This window comes from Lactuca virosa, chromosome 7 (assembly GCF_052849685.1).
Source record: "Lactuca virosa cultivar CGN04683 chromosome 7, Lactuca_virosa_CGN04683_v6, whole genome shotgun sequence".
In the NCBI taxonomy this organism is placed as follows: Eukaryota; Viridiplantae; Streptophyta; class Magnoliopsida; order Asterales; family Asteraceae; genus Lactuca; species Lactuca virosa.
Window position 1 is genome coordinate 23,873,718 of NC_136432.1, and position 16,600 is coordinate 23,890,317.

The 16,600-nt window shown below is 36.1% G+C and overlaps 2 protein-coding genes across 5 annotated transcripts; both read left to right on the forward strand.

Annotated features, from left to right (window-relative positions):
- Positions 1-7,492: 7,492 nt before the first annotated feature.
- LOC145124106 (pyrophosphate-energized membrane proton pump 2) lies at positions 7,493-13,362 on the forward strand. 4 transcript variants are annotated; one of them, XM_079059327.1, is made up of 14 exons: positions 7,493-7,625; positions 7,981-8,078; positions 8,616-8,937; positions 9,086-9,441; positions 9,552-9,699; positions 9,799-9,931; positions 10,028-10,200; positions 10,283-10,403; positions 11,153-11,778; positions 11,918-12,082; positions 12,166-12,321; positions 12,403-12,514; positions 12,622-12,841; positions 12,932-13,362. In XM_079059327.1, the coding sequence occupies exons 3-14, from the start codon at positions 8,845-8,847 to the stop codon at positions 13,029-13,031; spliced, it is 2,403 nt and encodes an 800-aa protein (XP_078915453.1). In that variant the 5' UTR covers positions 7,493-7,625; positions 7,981-8,078; positions 8,616-8,844; the 3' UTR covers positions 13,032-13,362. The 4 variants fall into 4 exon arrangements, with proteins under 4 accessions (XP_078915453.1, XP_078915456.1, XP_078915454.1 ...); XM_079059328.1 differs by having other exon boundaries at positions 7,510-7,625; positions 7,963-8,078; XM_079059329.1 differs by having other exon boundaries at positions 7,514-7,630.
- A 503-nt stretch (positions 13,363-13,865) lies between these two features.
- Positions 13,866-15,706, forward strand: LOC145123589 (Phosphoglycerate mutase family protein). Its single transcript, XM_079058798.1, has 5 exons — positions 13,866-14,222; positions 14,642-14,741; positions 14,811-14,990; positions 15,126-15,243; positions 15,515-15,706. Exons 1-5 carry the CDS (start codon positions 13,925-13,927, stop codon positions 15,581-15,583), a joined length of 765 nt encoding a protein of 254 aa, XP_078914924.1. The 5' UTR covers positions 13,866-13,924; the 3' UTR covers positions 15,584-15,706.
- Positions 15,707-16,600: the final 894 nt, after the last annotated feature.

The following is a 16,600-nucleotide window of genomic DNA, read 5'->3' on the forward strand; positions in this document are numbered from 1 at the left end:
TCATAACCTGTAGGTGTTTTGAACGATGTGTTCACCGGTGTACTCTATCCCCCTCATGGTTGCCTTTAGGACATCTATTGTTAAGGAAACCCCTTTGCAGTAATGTCCGTCCCGATGAAAATCCTAGATTAGGTCCCTTGTAATAGTTGTTGTTTTAGGGACATAAAGTGAGGATAACGGGAATGGGTAATTGGGTTATTGTTCGTTGATGAACTAAATATAATTATTTATTGTGGGTTGAAAACCCTATATGCTCACCAGGCTCCCAAGCCTGACCCACTCAGTTTTTCTTTGTATTACAGGTAGTGGCACGAGAGCATAAGTTGGATGACATTGTCAAGATATTTTTGGATTATAGACCCGTAGTTATATGTAACTGTTGTAAGGTCTATTTCGTATTGTTTATGCTTTTGGTCTGTATCGGCACATGACATCCCGAGGTTTTGTTATATAATGAAAATACATTTCTTTAAGAAATGCTTTGATAAATTATTATCATATTTTGTTTTGGGAACAAATTCCGCAACTCTTTTAATCAAAGGATTACTCTGATTTTATTTAAAAGCATAAATGAAACCGGTCTTTTCTGGCCGTGATTTTGGGGATGTCACATCATAAAAGTTTAATGAAAACGCAATATGAATAAGTGTATTTATGAGACAAAATTGTGTTAAAGTAACTATCAAATGACTCTGAGCAAGAAAATAACAAGATACTCGAAAAGGTATCAAGATTTCATAGGATATATCGGTTGGTTGATGTGAAAACTGGAAGACAATCTAAAAAAGTATGTAATGAATGTTGTAATCAATCAAACAATCATAAATGAATAAGATCAAAGCAAGAACACAGTGATGTACAGGGAAAACCCTTAATCCTTTTGGATCTCTAACATAAAACCTCGGGAGGTGATAAACGCACCTGCCTTAGAACTTATATTAAATCATAAATAAAAGTTACAAGTGTTGGATTAGGTGTCTAAGCCCATAACTATAATCGGTATATACTTAAATTGATAGTAGCACAATCTTTTTGGGTTGCCCTCAAGACTAGCACCTAGGCAGGATGATATTTGGAGAGAGAGTTTTGATTTATTATTTGATTAATAAATTGAAATAAATTGCTTGTTAATATGTTATGAAAATAAGATATTAATTAGAAATAGTAATATTTAATTAATATTTAATCAGAAATTAATTGGAATTAATTTTGGGATTAAAGAAATTAATTAAAATTGCAGAGACTGAAATGTAATTGTTCAATAATTGAGTAAGAGGTATTCTAGAACCCTCTATATGGGTTGGACGGTTTCTTGAAGCCTAAGGGCTTATAGGATTGTCCTAGGTGGATAAACAGGAAAGTTGATAATCACCCAGTTTAAAATAATCTTGGATTTAGGCTTATCTAGGGTTTCCTGACTGCATTATAAATACAGCCTCAACCCTATGGATTTCGGCCACTCTTTCTTTGGAAGGCCTAACCGAATTTTATAGCCTCTCTCCTCATTCTCAATCATTTTTCTTTGCTAGTGTTGGGTGTGAACCACTAGAGGTATGACATTTGTAAGGCTTGCTCTCAAGGCTTCAACAACACAAGGATTTGCATTGTCATTACTATATAACAATCAAAGTATGATTCTTATAACTCTGTTTGTATTTTTTCGAAAATATGATAGTGTTCTAAGGTTTCTATTTTGTTGTTTAAAATTGTATGTTCAATTAGAGAAAACATAGATCGATTATTTAGGGTTGCATGCACACATAAGATTTATCTGTTTTGCATTATACCTATTAGTGGTATCAGAGTGTAGGTTAGTTGAGCTTGATCTTCTTCCTTCCTCTTCAAATCACACAAACATACTCTTAATGCTTGAAATGTCCTCACAAGGTGCTTATAGGGTTTCAAATCACGAAGAGAGGGTAGAGACTGGTTAGATGAAGAGAAATGAGGCCATAAAGATGCTTAAATACCACCCAAACCCTAAAGTTTAGGGTTTCCTCCAGACAATAGTACGCCCAGCGTACTAGGGCGTGCCCTAGTATGCTCAGCGTACCCTCATGTACGCTTAGCGTACTCCTCCTTCCCAAAATTACCATATTGCCACTAGGGCTTCAAAGCACAATCTCTTGGACTTAGGGACCAAAATGTCATCAAATTAACTTAAGGGATAACTTTTGAAATACCTAAACATTGGGATGTTACAATCTAATTTATGTTATTGTATATGTTATTCACTAAGTCGTGATGCTTACGTTGTTGTGATGATTATTTTGCAAGTAGATTATTATGGCATCCGACTCGGTCTAGTAATTGAGGCCAATACGATCCTCGGTGATAACTTTTAGTATTCTAGAGTGCCAGTGTACACCAAACTATTTGAAAAATTATTAATGAGAAATGTATTTTTGGGTTGTACTTGGTATAAAAATTTGGGCATTACATAAAATAGCTAGAAAAAAGAATTTGAGAGAGTGAGATAAGCAATTTATTAAATTATTAAAAGTTAATAAATTAATTAGAAACTAGTGAAAATAAATTAGAACTAATTTGGAATTAATTATAATTAATCTGGATTTATTTAAAGAAGGTATATGGAATAAATGTTGAATGTTAAATTGTTGAGTAATGAGAACATTCTGGAACCTCATATGGAGTTGTAACATCCCGAAATGAGGTATAAATTATCATTCATTAACCTTTCTTAAATATGTCAAAATTAGTCCTTAAATGGTGAAAGGTGACAAGTGAGTACGCGGAGCGTACGCATGAGTACTAGGCTCAGTTTGCAAACCCTAATATTTATTATGTACCTATTTAAGGAACATGATGGCCTCATTTCTAGCCACCTTTATCAGCCTCCAACCTTTCCTAAACCCTAAATCTCGAGTGTGTGCTTGTGGGTGTGATTTTGCAAGCTTAAAGTGATTCTTGGCTCTTATAGTTAAAGAGTGAAGTTGGAAGAAGAAGAAGAAGGTGCCATCCATCTTAGAGATCCAGAAACCACCCATCTTTGTGCATCATTTCCAGGTATAAAGCTTGTACCTTGGCTATTGTTCTTCAAGATCTTTCTAGTGTTAGGTTTATGAGTTTAAGTCCCCAAGGTTTGGATCTTTTCGAGTTCAGACTCTTCAGAGAGTTTAAGCTTTCCTTTTATGCATTTTTGGACTTCTAGATCAATAAAAATGGTTGCTTGATCCTTCCTTTGACCCCATGCATGAGTAACGTACCTTGGAATGGATAAAATGATGTTCTAGCCTCTCCTAGCCATGCAAAGGCTTAAAGCCCATGACTTTATGGATTAAGAGACCTTGATTTACTCAGATCTATAGTTGGAGTGTTTGTCTTAATGGATTAAGACCAAAAGAAGTAAGAAATGAGAGTCCGAGGAGTACGCCGTGTGTACTCCCAGCTATGCGCAACGTAGGTCTGAGATCCCTCGTCGCATGCATAGCCACCGGTCCGCCCAACGTAGGGAGTTGTACACCTAGTGTACTCGCTGGGTGTTGACTTTGGGTTGACTTTTGCTGATTTTGACTTTTAGGTCAAAATTTAGGGTTTGGACCTAGGGAGGGGCAAAATGGTCCTTTTTTCCCTTAGTGGGCTTAGTTGTGGACTTGGACTCGTGAGGTAGTAATGGGCCTTAATTATTAATTAATGGTAATTTATTTGGTTGAATAGGCGGAGTCTAGATTCGACAGTTCGGGTGCTAGGTTTTCGTGTCATCAGTATCAAGTGAGTCTCCTCACTTACTCTTACCTGTGTGGTAGGATAGCTGTAATATTATGACCAGCTGGGTGTAGCTGTTATGTTATGCTATGCTATGCTATGTTTTGTGTTGATATGATATTTGTTTAGTTGGGGCTACTGTTAGCCAACCGGGGGTTGCGGATAACCTCCCGAGCATGTTGTTAGCTCATCGGGACTGCTGATGGTCCCAAGGTTGTAGATAACCCATAACTGTTTATTTATGCTGAGTTATATGTGGTATCTTGGGGAACTCACTAAGCTTTGTGCTTATAGTTGTTGATTTATATGTGGCAGGTACTTCGTAGGACCGAGGGAAGGCGAAGCTCTGATTGTACACATGCACTGGGAAATTTACTACTGGGACATGATCTGTTATGTACTATGATAATTAAGACACTTGTGGTTTGGGATGAATTGTACTTGATATTTGGTTCTGAAACTATGTTTTTGGAAGTTTTAAAAATTAAAATTCTGGTCTAAAATTTGAGGTGTTACAGGAGTTGATAGTTTTGAGAGGTTCCAGAAAGGTTATGGAATTATGTCTGGTAACAGATAATGAAAAGATTAAAATCAGAATTAAGTCTGAATATTTAATTGATCCAAATCAACTTTATTTACAAGTTACCACAACTATATAAAGACCCCTCTAGGCCTTCATAAAATCGATTCAACCTCTTCGAAGGCTGAGATTTTTAGATTTCATACTCTCTCTCTCTCTCTCTCTCTCTCCCCCTCCTCTATTTTCTAGGGTTTTAATCTTTTGGGCGTGAACCATTAGAGGCATTCCTACTTTAGATGCTAGATCTTCCAAGAGCAACAAAGGAATTCAAAGTCTTCAAATGTTCAGGAGACATAACCGATTTGTCATAAGGTTAGTAGTTTTATCCATCTTGTAGCTTTAAGTTCATAGTTTTGACAGTACGTTGCTATAATAGTAAAACCTAGATCTAGGGTGCATGTACACTTAGGGTTTTATTGAATGCTTTGTTGCCTAAATTTCGTGTATAGATGTCTAGAAAACCCTTCAATGATACACATAAAATATTAGACGCACATAATTAATTTTTAAACATAATGTTTGGATGTTTTTTGTACAATATTTAGCCTACACATTACATGATCATATTATTTTTTAATCGGGTAAACGTAATTTCAATTCTATTTAACTAATTCTCATAAGTATCAATATAAACAAAAAAACTCTATTTAGTTGTAATTGTTTAATATTAAATAACATGTATTGATACTTTAATAGTTTTAGTATTAGTCCAAAAACTATGTAACGGCGTAAATTTTAAAACAATTTTTCATTTTTCAAACATAATAAAACTCATATAATATTCTCAAAATCTCATGTATCAATGTCATCACAATAAAACATATCCCATAATTTCAACACATAATCTTCTGCCAGTGTGTACAAATCATGTCGGCGCCTTCCCGCGACCCTCGCTGGTACCTGAAACACATATCACATAACACGGTAAGCATAAATGCTTAGTGAGTTCCCCAAAATACCACACACAACACATAAGCCACTCGAGGCTATAACTCGGTATGACCCTCCGGTCAATGTGTCTCAGCGGGACCCTCCAGTCCCGTAGCTCGTTGGACCCTCCAGTCCGGTCTAGCTCGTTGGACCCTCCGGTCCGGTCTAAATTGTTGGACCCTCTGGTCCGGTCTAAATCGTTGGACCCTCCGGTCCGGTCTATATAACACATAACATACATATATCACAGTGTACATAAACTCAAACATACACATAACACATAAGACCCTCCGGTCTGCACATAGTTACCACTCTAGGTAATGTATAGTGAGAAGACTCACCTCGATGATGTCTAGTAAACTCTCGTGCTCGATATCCCCGATCTAGCCTCCGCCTATCAAAATGATAATATCTCTAATCAATACTCTCTTTATATCCTCATCTCTAAAGAATGGGTAGAAGACCATTCTACCCCTCCATAGCCTTTCTTGAATCAGTTTGACCAAACCCTAAGGTCAACCGAAATCAACTCCAGTCAACGGTCTAACTTTGACCAGACTCGCCGAGTCCATGCGTGTCCTCAGACTCCTCCTAAGGCCCCACTCGACTCGTCGAGTTAACCTCTCACTCGACGGGTTTCCACTGATCACGAATCGCGGGGCAACACGATCCGACTCGTCGAGTCCTCTCATGGACTCGACGAGTTTCCTCCATGGCAACACTCATTTGACCTTCTGAGGTCATATCTGTTTCTCTGACTTATAGATCTGGCCTTCTAGCACCCAAAAGTCACGTAAAGGTCTGATCTTGATGTCCATGCATGACATATTTCGCTCAATATGCCATTTAGACTCCATTAAAGCCTCCTAACCTCCAAACCCCATGGTTGCACAACAATGGCTTTCTACTTTCTGACTTTCTGGACCTTACAAGGTCCAGATCTATGCTACCAGCTCACAAGAGGGGTTTGATGCAATCAAAACCCCACCAAGAAGATAATACAAGCCCTAATCCTCAAAAGGAAGATCTACACAATTAGGGAAGAAAAGGGGTCCGAATTGATACCTCCAACTGATGCTCCTAGGTTGTAAATCGCGGATCTACAACCTCCTCTGGCCCCTTTAGCTTGAAACCTCCTTCTTCCTTGCAAACCATCCACCAAGAAGCTTAAAATGGCTCTCTCTCTTGCTCAAAACACTAAGGACTCGTTTAGGGTTCTTTCTTCTGAAAGGTAGCCGTAATAGGAGGCCTTAAGAGCCTTTAAATAGGCCCAGGCCCGAGAGAATTAGGGTTTCTGTCAACAGCGCTGACTCGGCGAGTCATCTCTCCGACTCGTCGAGTCCATTCATTAACCACGTCACCAAGTCGCGACCCTACTCGACGAGTTGAGGCACCGACTCGTCGAGTCCCTCCAAAGTCCTTGAATTAAATACTCGAAACAATATACCTGGTAAACCGGATGTTACAAACTATTTTGTAAATAGTTAAAAGTTATAAGTTGTAATGTTAAATGTAAAACCTAAATTGTAATCCTAAATTAATTTAATTTTTTTCTAAAACTATTTACATAATAAATTTAATTGAATTCTGTGCAACATACGAACATTCACATAGTTTCAACTAAAAGTATAAATGCATATTTTAGGGATAATTTTTTAGAACGGCGAATTACTATGAGCATGTTCGGCACGCAACGTTTGAGAGCTTTTGACTTCTAGATTTTAAGAAAACGCAAGTAAAAAAGAAAAAGTCTCGTTCAGCGACATGAGCGTTTAGCTTTTATCTTAAACAAAACGCTCCAAAATCAAAAGCTACATGAAGTAGCTTTCAACAAAACGCTCCAAAATCAAACGGTACCCGCTACCAATTACTTGCTACCAACTAGTTTTGCCGAACACGTCCTATATGTTTAAGATTCAACTCATGAACTCCTTGTTAGAAACATATTGTTAGACAAAGAGCGTGTTGGCACGGAACGTTTGGGAGCGTTTGAGAGCTTCTAGTTTCTAGCGTTTGACAAAACGCTCCGTTTTGAACAGAAAACTTTGTTTGACACTACAAGCTTCTAGCGTTTAGTTTAAACAAAACGCTCTAAATCCAAATGCTACTTCATGTAGCGTTTATCAAACCGCTACAAGCTACAAACTACCCACTACCAGCTAATTTTACCGAGCAGGGGCTAACTCCAACTTATTTAGATACAATTTTTGTAGTTTACCTTATTTTTAAGCAATGATAATTAGTCAACCATCTTGAGAAAATAATTCCCCTTCTAATAATGTATAAGGTATGGAAACCAATTATATTTGCCCTATTTCATCAAATATTGTAGCGACTCAAAAGAAAGAGACAGAGTTGATCTCTCTCTCACACTGATCTCGATCGTCAGGTAAGGTCTCTCTCTATTAATGAATTTATGTATCGATTTCTATCTGGATTTTGCTTTCTATATGATTTGTCGATCTTTTATGCTCCGAAAAACCCCAAAATGTTGTCGGTTTTTGTTTTCTGTTGTGAAGTACTTTAATTGATGATCAGATGAAGCAAATAGTAGAGTAGCATTGTTGTAATGATCGAACAGGTGGTTTGTAAGTTTCATATGTTGATGTTTTCTTGCTGGTTTGCTTTTATATACGTTACGACCAAGTCTTCGTTCATATCCAATACGCTCATAAAACAAAATTGAGCGACTTGACTCTACTCTACTCGTGTGTTAACGTTTCCAGTCTTCATTCATACGCAAGGTCTGCTGCTAGAAGAGGGAGAGAGGGAGAACGGGAGCAATTGAATTTTCACAGAAGTCTTGTCTTAACGGCTCTTGCCATAACCCCAGCAAAAGAAGGTAATTGGACATTAAGCGTTTGTTTGCACATCGCCTGCCTTTATATTTTTGTCAGTTGCATTTTTCTTGATATGAATCTTAATTGTTTGTGATTGGATGAGGTGTTTTTATTCAATTCGTCATCTTTATGTTTGCGATCCTCATGTGTTCGGTTTTGAAATTCACTAATGTCCAAATTTTTTTGTCCAAATTTTTTTATCTCTGTGGCCATCGATTATAAGAAATTTAATGTATATATGGATTTCTGGTCTTGGAACGTATCTAGATCCCATTTTCGTTGGATAATTATTTCTTAATTTGTTTTTTGTGATATATTGGTAATTGGTGATCTTACCTGATCATGATTGCGATTGATACTCATGAAGTGTTAGTGATTTGAGCTTGCAATTTGCCTATTCGGACATTACTGTTAGTCACATAAACCTCTGTATAACCAACCTTGGTTCATTCCCTAACACTGCAGTCATGGCTTTTTTTTTCTTTCTATTTCTTGATACTTGCAACATGATGTCTTGTCTATTTTGACATGCTTAACAGGTGTAGTTGATCATTTTGAAGGCCTGGAATGAGTGTATGATATGATATATATGTCTCTGTGAGGACAAACCATTTTCTGCTGCTGGATTTTGAGGGAAGAAAGGTTCTTGACCAGCTGCCCTTTAAGTTTTGATCTCTACTGTCGACTTGGAACATTTAAACAGAGACAGCAAACAAGGCTAAACCTTTCCCTATACCTCAGACATTAATTTCCTTCTGTTCAGTTGCAATGGATGATGCCATGGAGACTGGTAATTTGGCTCCTTACCAAGAGAGACCTAGGACTTTTCCAAACATGCGTAGTAAACCTAGCACACCACTGGTAATAGTTATCTTCTGTCATCTGTTAGTTTTTTCATAAACTTCTTTACATTTTTTTATCATCTTTTATATCATGCAAAAGTGTTTTTCAGCTTCCTCCTTTGGTTCTTTTTTGTTTTATGTTGCTTCATTTGATTTCCTATATGCAGGTATTTCGAATTCTCATGACAATGAATGTCCGTCTACTTTTTGTGCTTATGTTTGTGGTATTTGGAGGAATTTTTTACATTGGAGCTAGCACCTCACCAATCATTGTGTTTGTGTTCTCAATATGCATTGTGAGTTTCATCTTATCAATATATCTCACTAAGTGGGTACTTGCAAAAGATGAAGGCCCCCCTGAGATGGCTCAGATATCAGATGCAATACGTGATGGAGCAGAGGGTTTTTTTAAGACCCAGTATGGGACAATCTCTAAAATGGCATTATTTTTAGCAGTGGTGATATTTGGTATATATATGTTTCGCACTACAACCCCTCAACAAGAAGCTTCAGGCATAGGGAGGTGAGAATGGCAATGGATGTGTATAACTGTATATTTCTTTGATGATTATCTTTTCATGTCTGAAGTTGTTGACAAAAATGGAAATATGTTCCTGTGTGATGCTTGTGCAGGTTAACTTCTGCGTCCATCACTGTCTTTTCTTTTCTTTTAGGAGCTGTATGCTCTGGTATGGCTGGTTATGTTGGCATGTGGGTTTCTGTACGTGCTAATGTTCGTGTTTCAAGTGCTGCAAGAAGGTCTGCAAGAGAGGCTTTACAGGTTTCTTTCTTTCTGTTCCATTTTTCTTTATTCTTACATAATTGGTTTCTAAGCATCTTGCTGAGCTGGCAGTTTTTTTTTTTTTTTTTTTTTGTTTAGATAGCGGTTCGTGCTGGTGGTTTCTCTGCCTTGGTGGTGGTTGGTATGGCTGTGATTGGTGTTGCAATCCTGTATGCCACATTCTATGTTTGGTTGGGTGTGGACACACCAGGGTCGATGAAGGTTACTGACTGTGAGTGTCCATTTAGTAATATTATCATTTCAAAATGAAAAAAAAAAATAAAAAATCCGTTTTCATGTTATGTCATATATTATCATGTATCTTCAGTGCCTCTTCTTCTTGTGGGATATGGTTTTGGAGCTTCGTTTGTAGCCCTTTTTGCTCAATTGGGTGGTGGAATATTTACAAAAGCTGCTGATGTTGGTGCTGACCTTGTTGGAAAAGTAGAACAGGGAATACCTGAAGATGATCCCAGGAATCCAGCTGTCATTGCTGACCTGGTATATTATTTGTTTTTCTTCTTCATTATGTTGACTTTGTTGACCTAGTATATTAAACTAAATTTTAATTTTGTGATACAAGGTTGGAGATAATGTCGGTGATTGTGCAGCAAGAGGAGCTGATTTATTCGAGAGCATAGCTGCTGAAATAATTAGTGCTATGATACTTGGAGGAACCATGGCTCAAAAATGCAAAATCGAAGGTAATCATTTCGTTCTATTCGTTTCAGAAAGTTTCTCTTGTAATTTTCGTCCTTATTTGAGTTTTTTGTAACATTTTTGTCCCTGTTCCAAGTAAGATGATGATATTATTAGGATCAAAATTGCAAAAATCAGTTATAAACAGGGACCAAAAATCATTTTTACTTGGAAAACAAAAATGATACAAGAACGTCAAACAAGGACCAAAATTGAAAAAACCAGCTATACACAGGGACCAAAACTGTAAATTACATTTTTGGTCCCTGAATATAGCCGATTTTATCAATTTTGGTCCCAAATCTTGCAATTTCGGTTCTTATTTGAGATTCTTGTGACATTTCCATTTCTCTTCTAAGTAAAGACTACTTTTGGTCAGAGTACAGCCGAATCTTGCAATTTTGGTCCCGAAAAGATTAATCATTTTACTCTGAACAGGGGCAAAAAAAACGTTACAAGAACCTCAAATAAATTTACATATTTGGTCCCTTAGTATATCTGATTTTTTTGCAATTGTGGTCCTTATTTGAGGTTCTTGTAATGTTGTTTCCCCTGTTCAGAGTAAAATGACTATTTTTGGTCCGAGTATAGCTGATTTTCACAGTTATGGTCCAAAAAATAATCATTTTACTCGGAACAAGGAACAAAAACCTCAAAATAAGTAGTACCAAGATTGCAAAAAACAAATCAGCTATACTCAGGGAGCAAAAATGTAATGTGACATACTAAATTTGATCTCCATTACTACATGCAGATCCATCTGGATTCATCTTATTCCCTTTGGTTATCCATTCGTTCGATCTCATAATCTCATCAGTGGGGATCTTTTCAATCCGTGCCACACGTGATCCTGGAGCAATGGGAGGTATGGAGGATCCCATGACAATACTTCAAAAAGGATATTCCATCACAATAGTTTTAGCAGTTATCACTTTTGGTTTCACAACACGTTGGATGCTGTACACAGAACAGGCTCCTTCTGCTTGGTTTAATTTTGCTCTATGTGGATTAGTTGGAATCACAACTGCTTACCTTTTTGTCTGGATCACTCAGTATTACACAGACTATAAGCATGAGCCTGTAAGGAGATTAGCTCTTTCAAGTTCAACGGGCCATGGGACTAATATTATTGCTGGGATTAGTTTGGGTTTGGAATCTACTGCTCTTCCTGTTCTTGTGATTAGTGTGGCTATTGTTTCTGCTTTTTGGTTGGGGAATACTTCAGGGTTGGTTGATGAGGCTGGGAATCCAACTGGTGGATTGTTTGGGACAGCTGTTGCCACAATGGGAATGCTTAGTACTGCAGCTTATGTTTTGACTATGGATATGTTTGGGCCTATTGCGGATAATGCTGGTGGGATTGTTGAGATGAGTCAGCAGGTAAAAATGCCAAAATACTTTTTATTTTTTATTTTTTCAGTAATTAGTATAATAGCATCTTGTTTGCAATAGTAGAACAAATAAATGAAACTAGGTTGGTATTTAATATAAGGTTTGGGTATTTATTTGTGATTTGCAGCCTGAAAGCGTTCGAGAGATCACTGATATTTTGGATGCAGCTGGGAACACCACAAAAGCAACCACAAAAGGGTTTGCCATTGGATCCGCTGCACTTGCATCTTTTCTTTTGTTCAGTGCGTATATGGATGAGGTGGCATCATTTGCTCGGGTCCCATTCGCACAGGTAGAAAAATCTTTTCATGCTGCTTTAACTTCAAAATCCTATCTTAATATATGTAATTATAATATGAGGTTGGTTTGTTACAGGTTGACATTGCTATTCCAGAAGTATTTGTGGGTGGGTTACTGGGGTCCATGCTTATCTTCCTTTTCAGTGCATGGGCCTGTGCTGCAGTCGGTAGAACTGCCCAGGAGGTTGTCAATGAAGTAAGAAGACAGTTTATTGAGAGGCCAGGCATCATGGTAGGTCCCATTCCCATTTCTCTTAACCTCCTATGATGATGATGATGTTATGTTATGTTTTGGGGTGATATAATTTGATAGGAGTACAAGGACAAACCGGATTACGGGAGATGTGTTGCAATTGTGGCTGCTGCATCTCTGAGAGAGATGATAAAGCCTGGAGCCTTAGCGGTTGTATCACCTATATTTATTGGTGTGTTGTAACTTGTATATTTATTTTATATATAAACTATTATACAAATATATATATATATATATATATATATATATATCTCCTCTGACTTTTTATTTTTTATGAAGGGATTGTGTTTCGGATATTGGGTTACTATACAGGGCACCCGTTACTAGGGGCAAAAGTAGTGGCATCCATGTTAATGTTTGCGACAGTTTCTGGTATTCTAATGGCTCTGTTCTTCAACACTGCTGGTGGTGCATGGGATAATGCTAAAAAATACATAGAAACTGGTGCACTTGGAGGAAAAGGAAGTGAAAGCCATAAAGCAGCAGTTACTGGTGATACGTGAGTGACAATAAATCCCCTTAATTTTAAACATCCAATCTTCTGTTTTTGCTCCTTACGTATTTGTGATATTACTTGATGCTTATACAGGGTAGGTGACCCGTTCAAAGACACAGCTGGGCCTTCACTTCATGTGCTTATAAAGATGCTTGCAACAATAACACTGGTCATGGCTCCAGTCTTTCTGTGATGCATAATATCGAATGAAGCATAATATTGCATATTGCATGCACATACAGTAGGAAGGGAGGGAGGGAGGGAGGAATCTAATTGAGTTACTTACTATATAATTACCGATTTTGTGTCAACTTGGAAGCCAGATACATGTGAAAGACTGCTGGTTGGCATAATATGAAAGAATTACTGCCGTTTTTTTTTTCTTTTTTCAGAGAACTTTGAGTGAACCTGTATTCGGTTAAGGGTTTAGTTACATCTTCCATCTAATTGCTTCTTGTAGTTTAACTATTACTTTATGGGGGGTTATTACATTATTTTTATGGAAGAGATCGACTTTTTACTAACCTGATGTGTTCTTTTATTTTGACTTAATGGGTTCAGCTCTTAATATGGACACATATGTCTGTTTCTTTTTACTTAATGCATAAATCGGTCTCAATTCATTAAGCCCAAAACGTTGGCTTAATACGTATGGACCCAAATCTTTACCATATCATTTAATGGGTTTTCTCCTTGTTCATATTTCTGATTTTATGGGTTTTCTCCTTTGTATATACAACGTTTTATGCAAACATATATTATTACCCGTTCAACCATTTTATTTATAATGATTTAATGGGAAAAAAGAAATACACTAAGATATTAATTGCACTTTTGAGCTACATAAACAAATTATTATTATTTTTTTTCAAACTATCCATTTTTACAAGAAATTGCATTTTTTGCAGTTTTCTCAAGATAAAATATTATATGTCCAACTGAATTTATTAAAAGATAATTTTTTTTGATGCTAACGGTTATGAAAACCCAATTTATTTATTAAAAAGAATTTGTTCTGTTGGTTATAGCAGAACATAAGTAGCCAGCAACGAAGGAAAAAAAAAAAAAACTAAGCGATAAAGCTCAATGGTAATGGTGGTGTGTAGCAGCTGTATGTTACGGCCGTTCCAATCGCCGGTGGTCTCCTTAGCAGCGACAGAATCACCATCGTCATCGTCTTCGTCTTCGTCTTCGTCGTCTTCATCTTCATTATTTAAGAACATCAGGCATAAGCATAAGCCTGGATTTCATCGTCCTAAATCTCAACCACTGGTCATCGAAACTACGCTTGCCGAGACTTCCAAGGAGGATTCTAGTGTTCCATCTCGACGCTTGATTCTGCTTCGTCATGCAAAAAGCTCATGGGAGGATCGCTCACTTAAAGGTACTAATACAAATAACAATTTTGCCCTAGTTATTCTGATGCAACTACAAAGTTTTTGCAACGATAACCGCACACAAGTTTCAATTCGTGGTTTCAAATTTCCCAACCTTATGTCATTACTCCATATAATCCGCGGAAATTTTGCAAAAAGCTCTCTACAAAATGTTTTACTTGATGACATAATCATAATTGATTAGTTATCAGTGTTGAACTTCAATATTAATCGGACTCATGGTGAATGAAGAATCTTACTATTAGGTAATTCGAAAAGCTGAGTGTTACAATGTTCTATGAAATTCAAATGCATCTGCAGATGTAAAGTACAACCATTCAAATGCATAACCTCTAGCTAGCATTAGCCTTTCTAGCCACTATTATCTGTATTCTCTTAGTTTTGTTTCTTTTCTTACCCTTCATAGACCATGATCGACCTCTGAAGAAAGCTGGAGAAGCTGATGCTATACAAGTCGCTTACAAGCTCCAACAGTTGGGTTGGATTCCTGAGCTTATTTTATCAAGGTAATAATTATCTTCTTTACATGTTCACATACTATTTTGATATTGAAAGTGTCGCTGTTGTTGATGCAGTGATGCAACAAGAACAAGACAAACTCTTAAAATCATGCAGGAGCATGTAGGGGCATTCTTGGAAGCTGAGATACATTTCATCTCAAGCTTTTATTCTATTGCAGCAATGGATGGGCAGACAACTGATCATCTTCAACAAGCAATCTGTAAATATGCCAGAGATGAGATACTTACAGTTATGTGAGTTCTGGTGACTGTAACAGCTTATTTGGCCTTCAATGTGTTTGCATTTAAGTATTAGGAATCTTTAATTGAATTAATAATTATATAGTGAATTAATTGATTAAGATGTTATGTTGGAATTTCAATTTTCAGGTGTATGGGACATAATAGAGGGTGGGAGGAGGCAGCCTCCACTTTATCTGGGGCCTCCATACAACTCAAGACTTGTAATGCTGCGTTGCTTCAAGCTGCTGGAAAATCATGGGAAGAGGTGCTTACACTTTTCATCTTTTACTATGGGAAAATTACATAAAAGCCACTGTATTCTGGTCATCTTTGTGGTTTAACCACTATATTTCAGTTTTGTTAGAAAATTTTGTCAAAGTTGTCATTGATGAAACTGAAATATAGTGGTTAAACCATAAAATAGTCAAAATATGGTGGCTTTTATATTATATAATTTGCCCATTTACTATCTTTGTTTTTAGTTATTTTGTTATATATTTGTTTATTGTGAGTGATTACAAAGTTGTAAATTGTAGGCATTTCTTTTGGCGGGACATGGTGGGTGGAAACTACAACAATTAGTGAAGCCAAATGGTGGCCCTTAGATATAGAATGACTCTGTTATGATGATAGTCTTGTGTTTTTCTTTTTTAATATTTTCTAAGAACGTATATAAATTTAGAATAAATCAAAAAATTTAATTAAAAAGCAAAACGTCCAACTCATAATTAGTGTACACATGGACAAATATATGGTGGAGGATAGAGCTAAAATCTCCCAATTGTGTGTTATGTCATCATCATACAACTGGTTTTGTGGGTTGTATAGTTTAAATTGATAATAGAAGGCAAGTTTAATATTGTATTTGATAAAAAGTTTAATTGTATGAAAGATATTATATATTTTTTTTATTTTTCCAGTTTAAACTTATTTTTTTTTAATACAAAAAGATCTTTACACATTTCTTTTGGGTTTGGCTCTTTTTTACCGGCAATCTTTCGGTCTAGAAAAAAAACCGAAAAAACATTAATTTTTTTTTTCCGAAATAACCCATATATTTTGACAATATTTTCTTGTTTGTAAAACCATTTCATTTTAGCTCAAGATTCCATTTTTTTTAATAAATATTGTTTATGGTAATCTTGATGGTTTTCAACATTAAAATCCAAAAGAAACATTTGATTTGTTTTTTGAAATAAAAAGAAAAGAAACATTTGATTTGTTTTCTGAAATAAAAAGAAAGTTGTGTATAGATCTTGTTGAAAAATACTTATTAAAATCTATTTATAAGATGTTTTGAGATAGTAGCAGTGAAAAACAACGATATAGACTGACTTGATATTTTATATTATTTTCAGAAGCAAATAGATAAATAGCTTTCAAACTTTATTTTATGTTTGAAATCTAATTTCAATTTTCATGTTTAATCTCTTAAAACATTTTCAATCTTAGAATTGTTTTGATACACAATAATCTTATTAAATTTCTTTGAGACTCATTTTCCCATTAATAATAGCATAGTCATTTTTTTTGCATTGCATTATTATTCAATTTCAAATAAACATACGCAAAACCTTTTGTTTGCTAATAGAAGGTTCTACTCCTATGTTGAAGTTGAACAA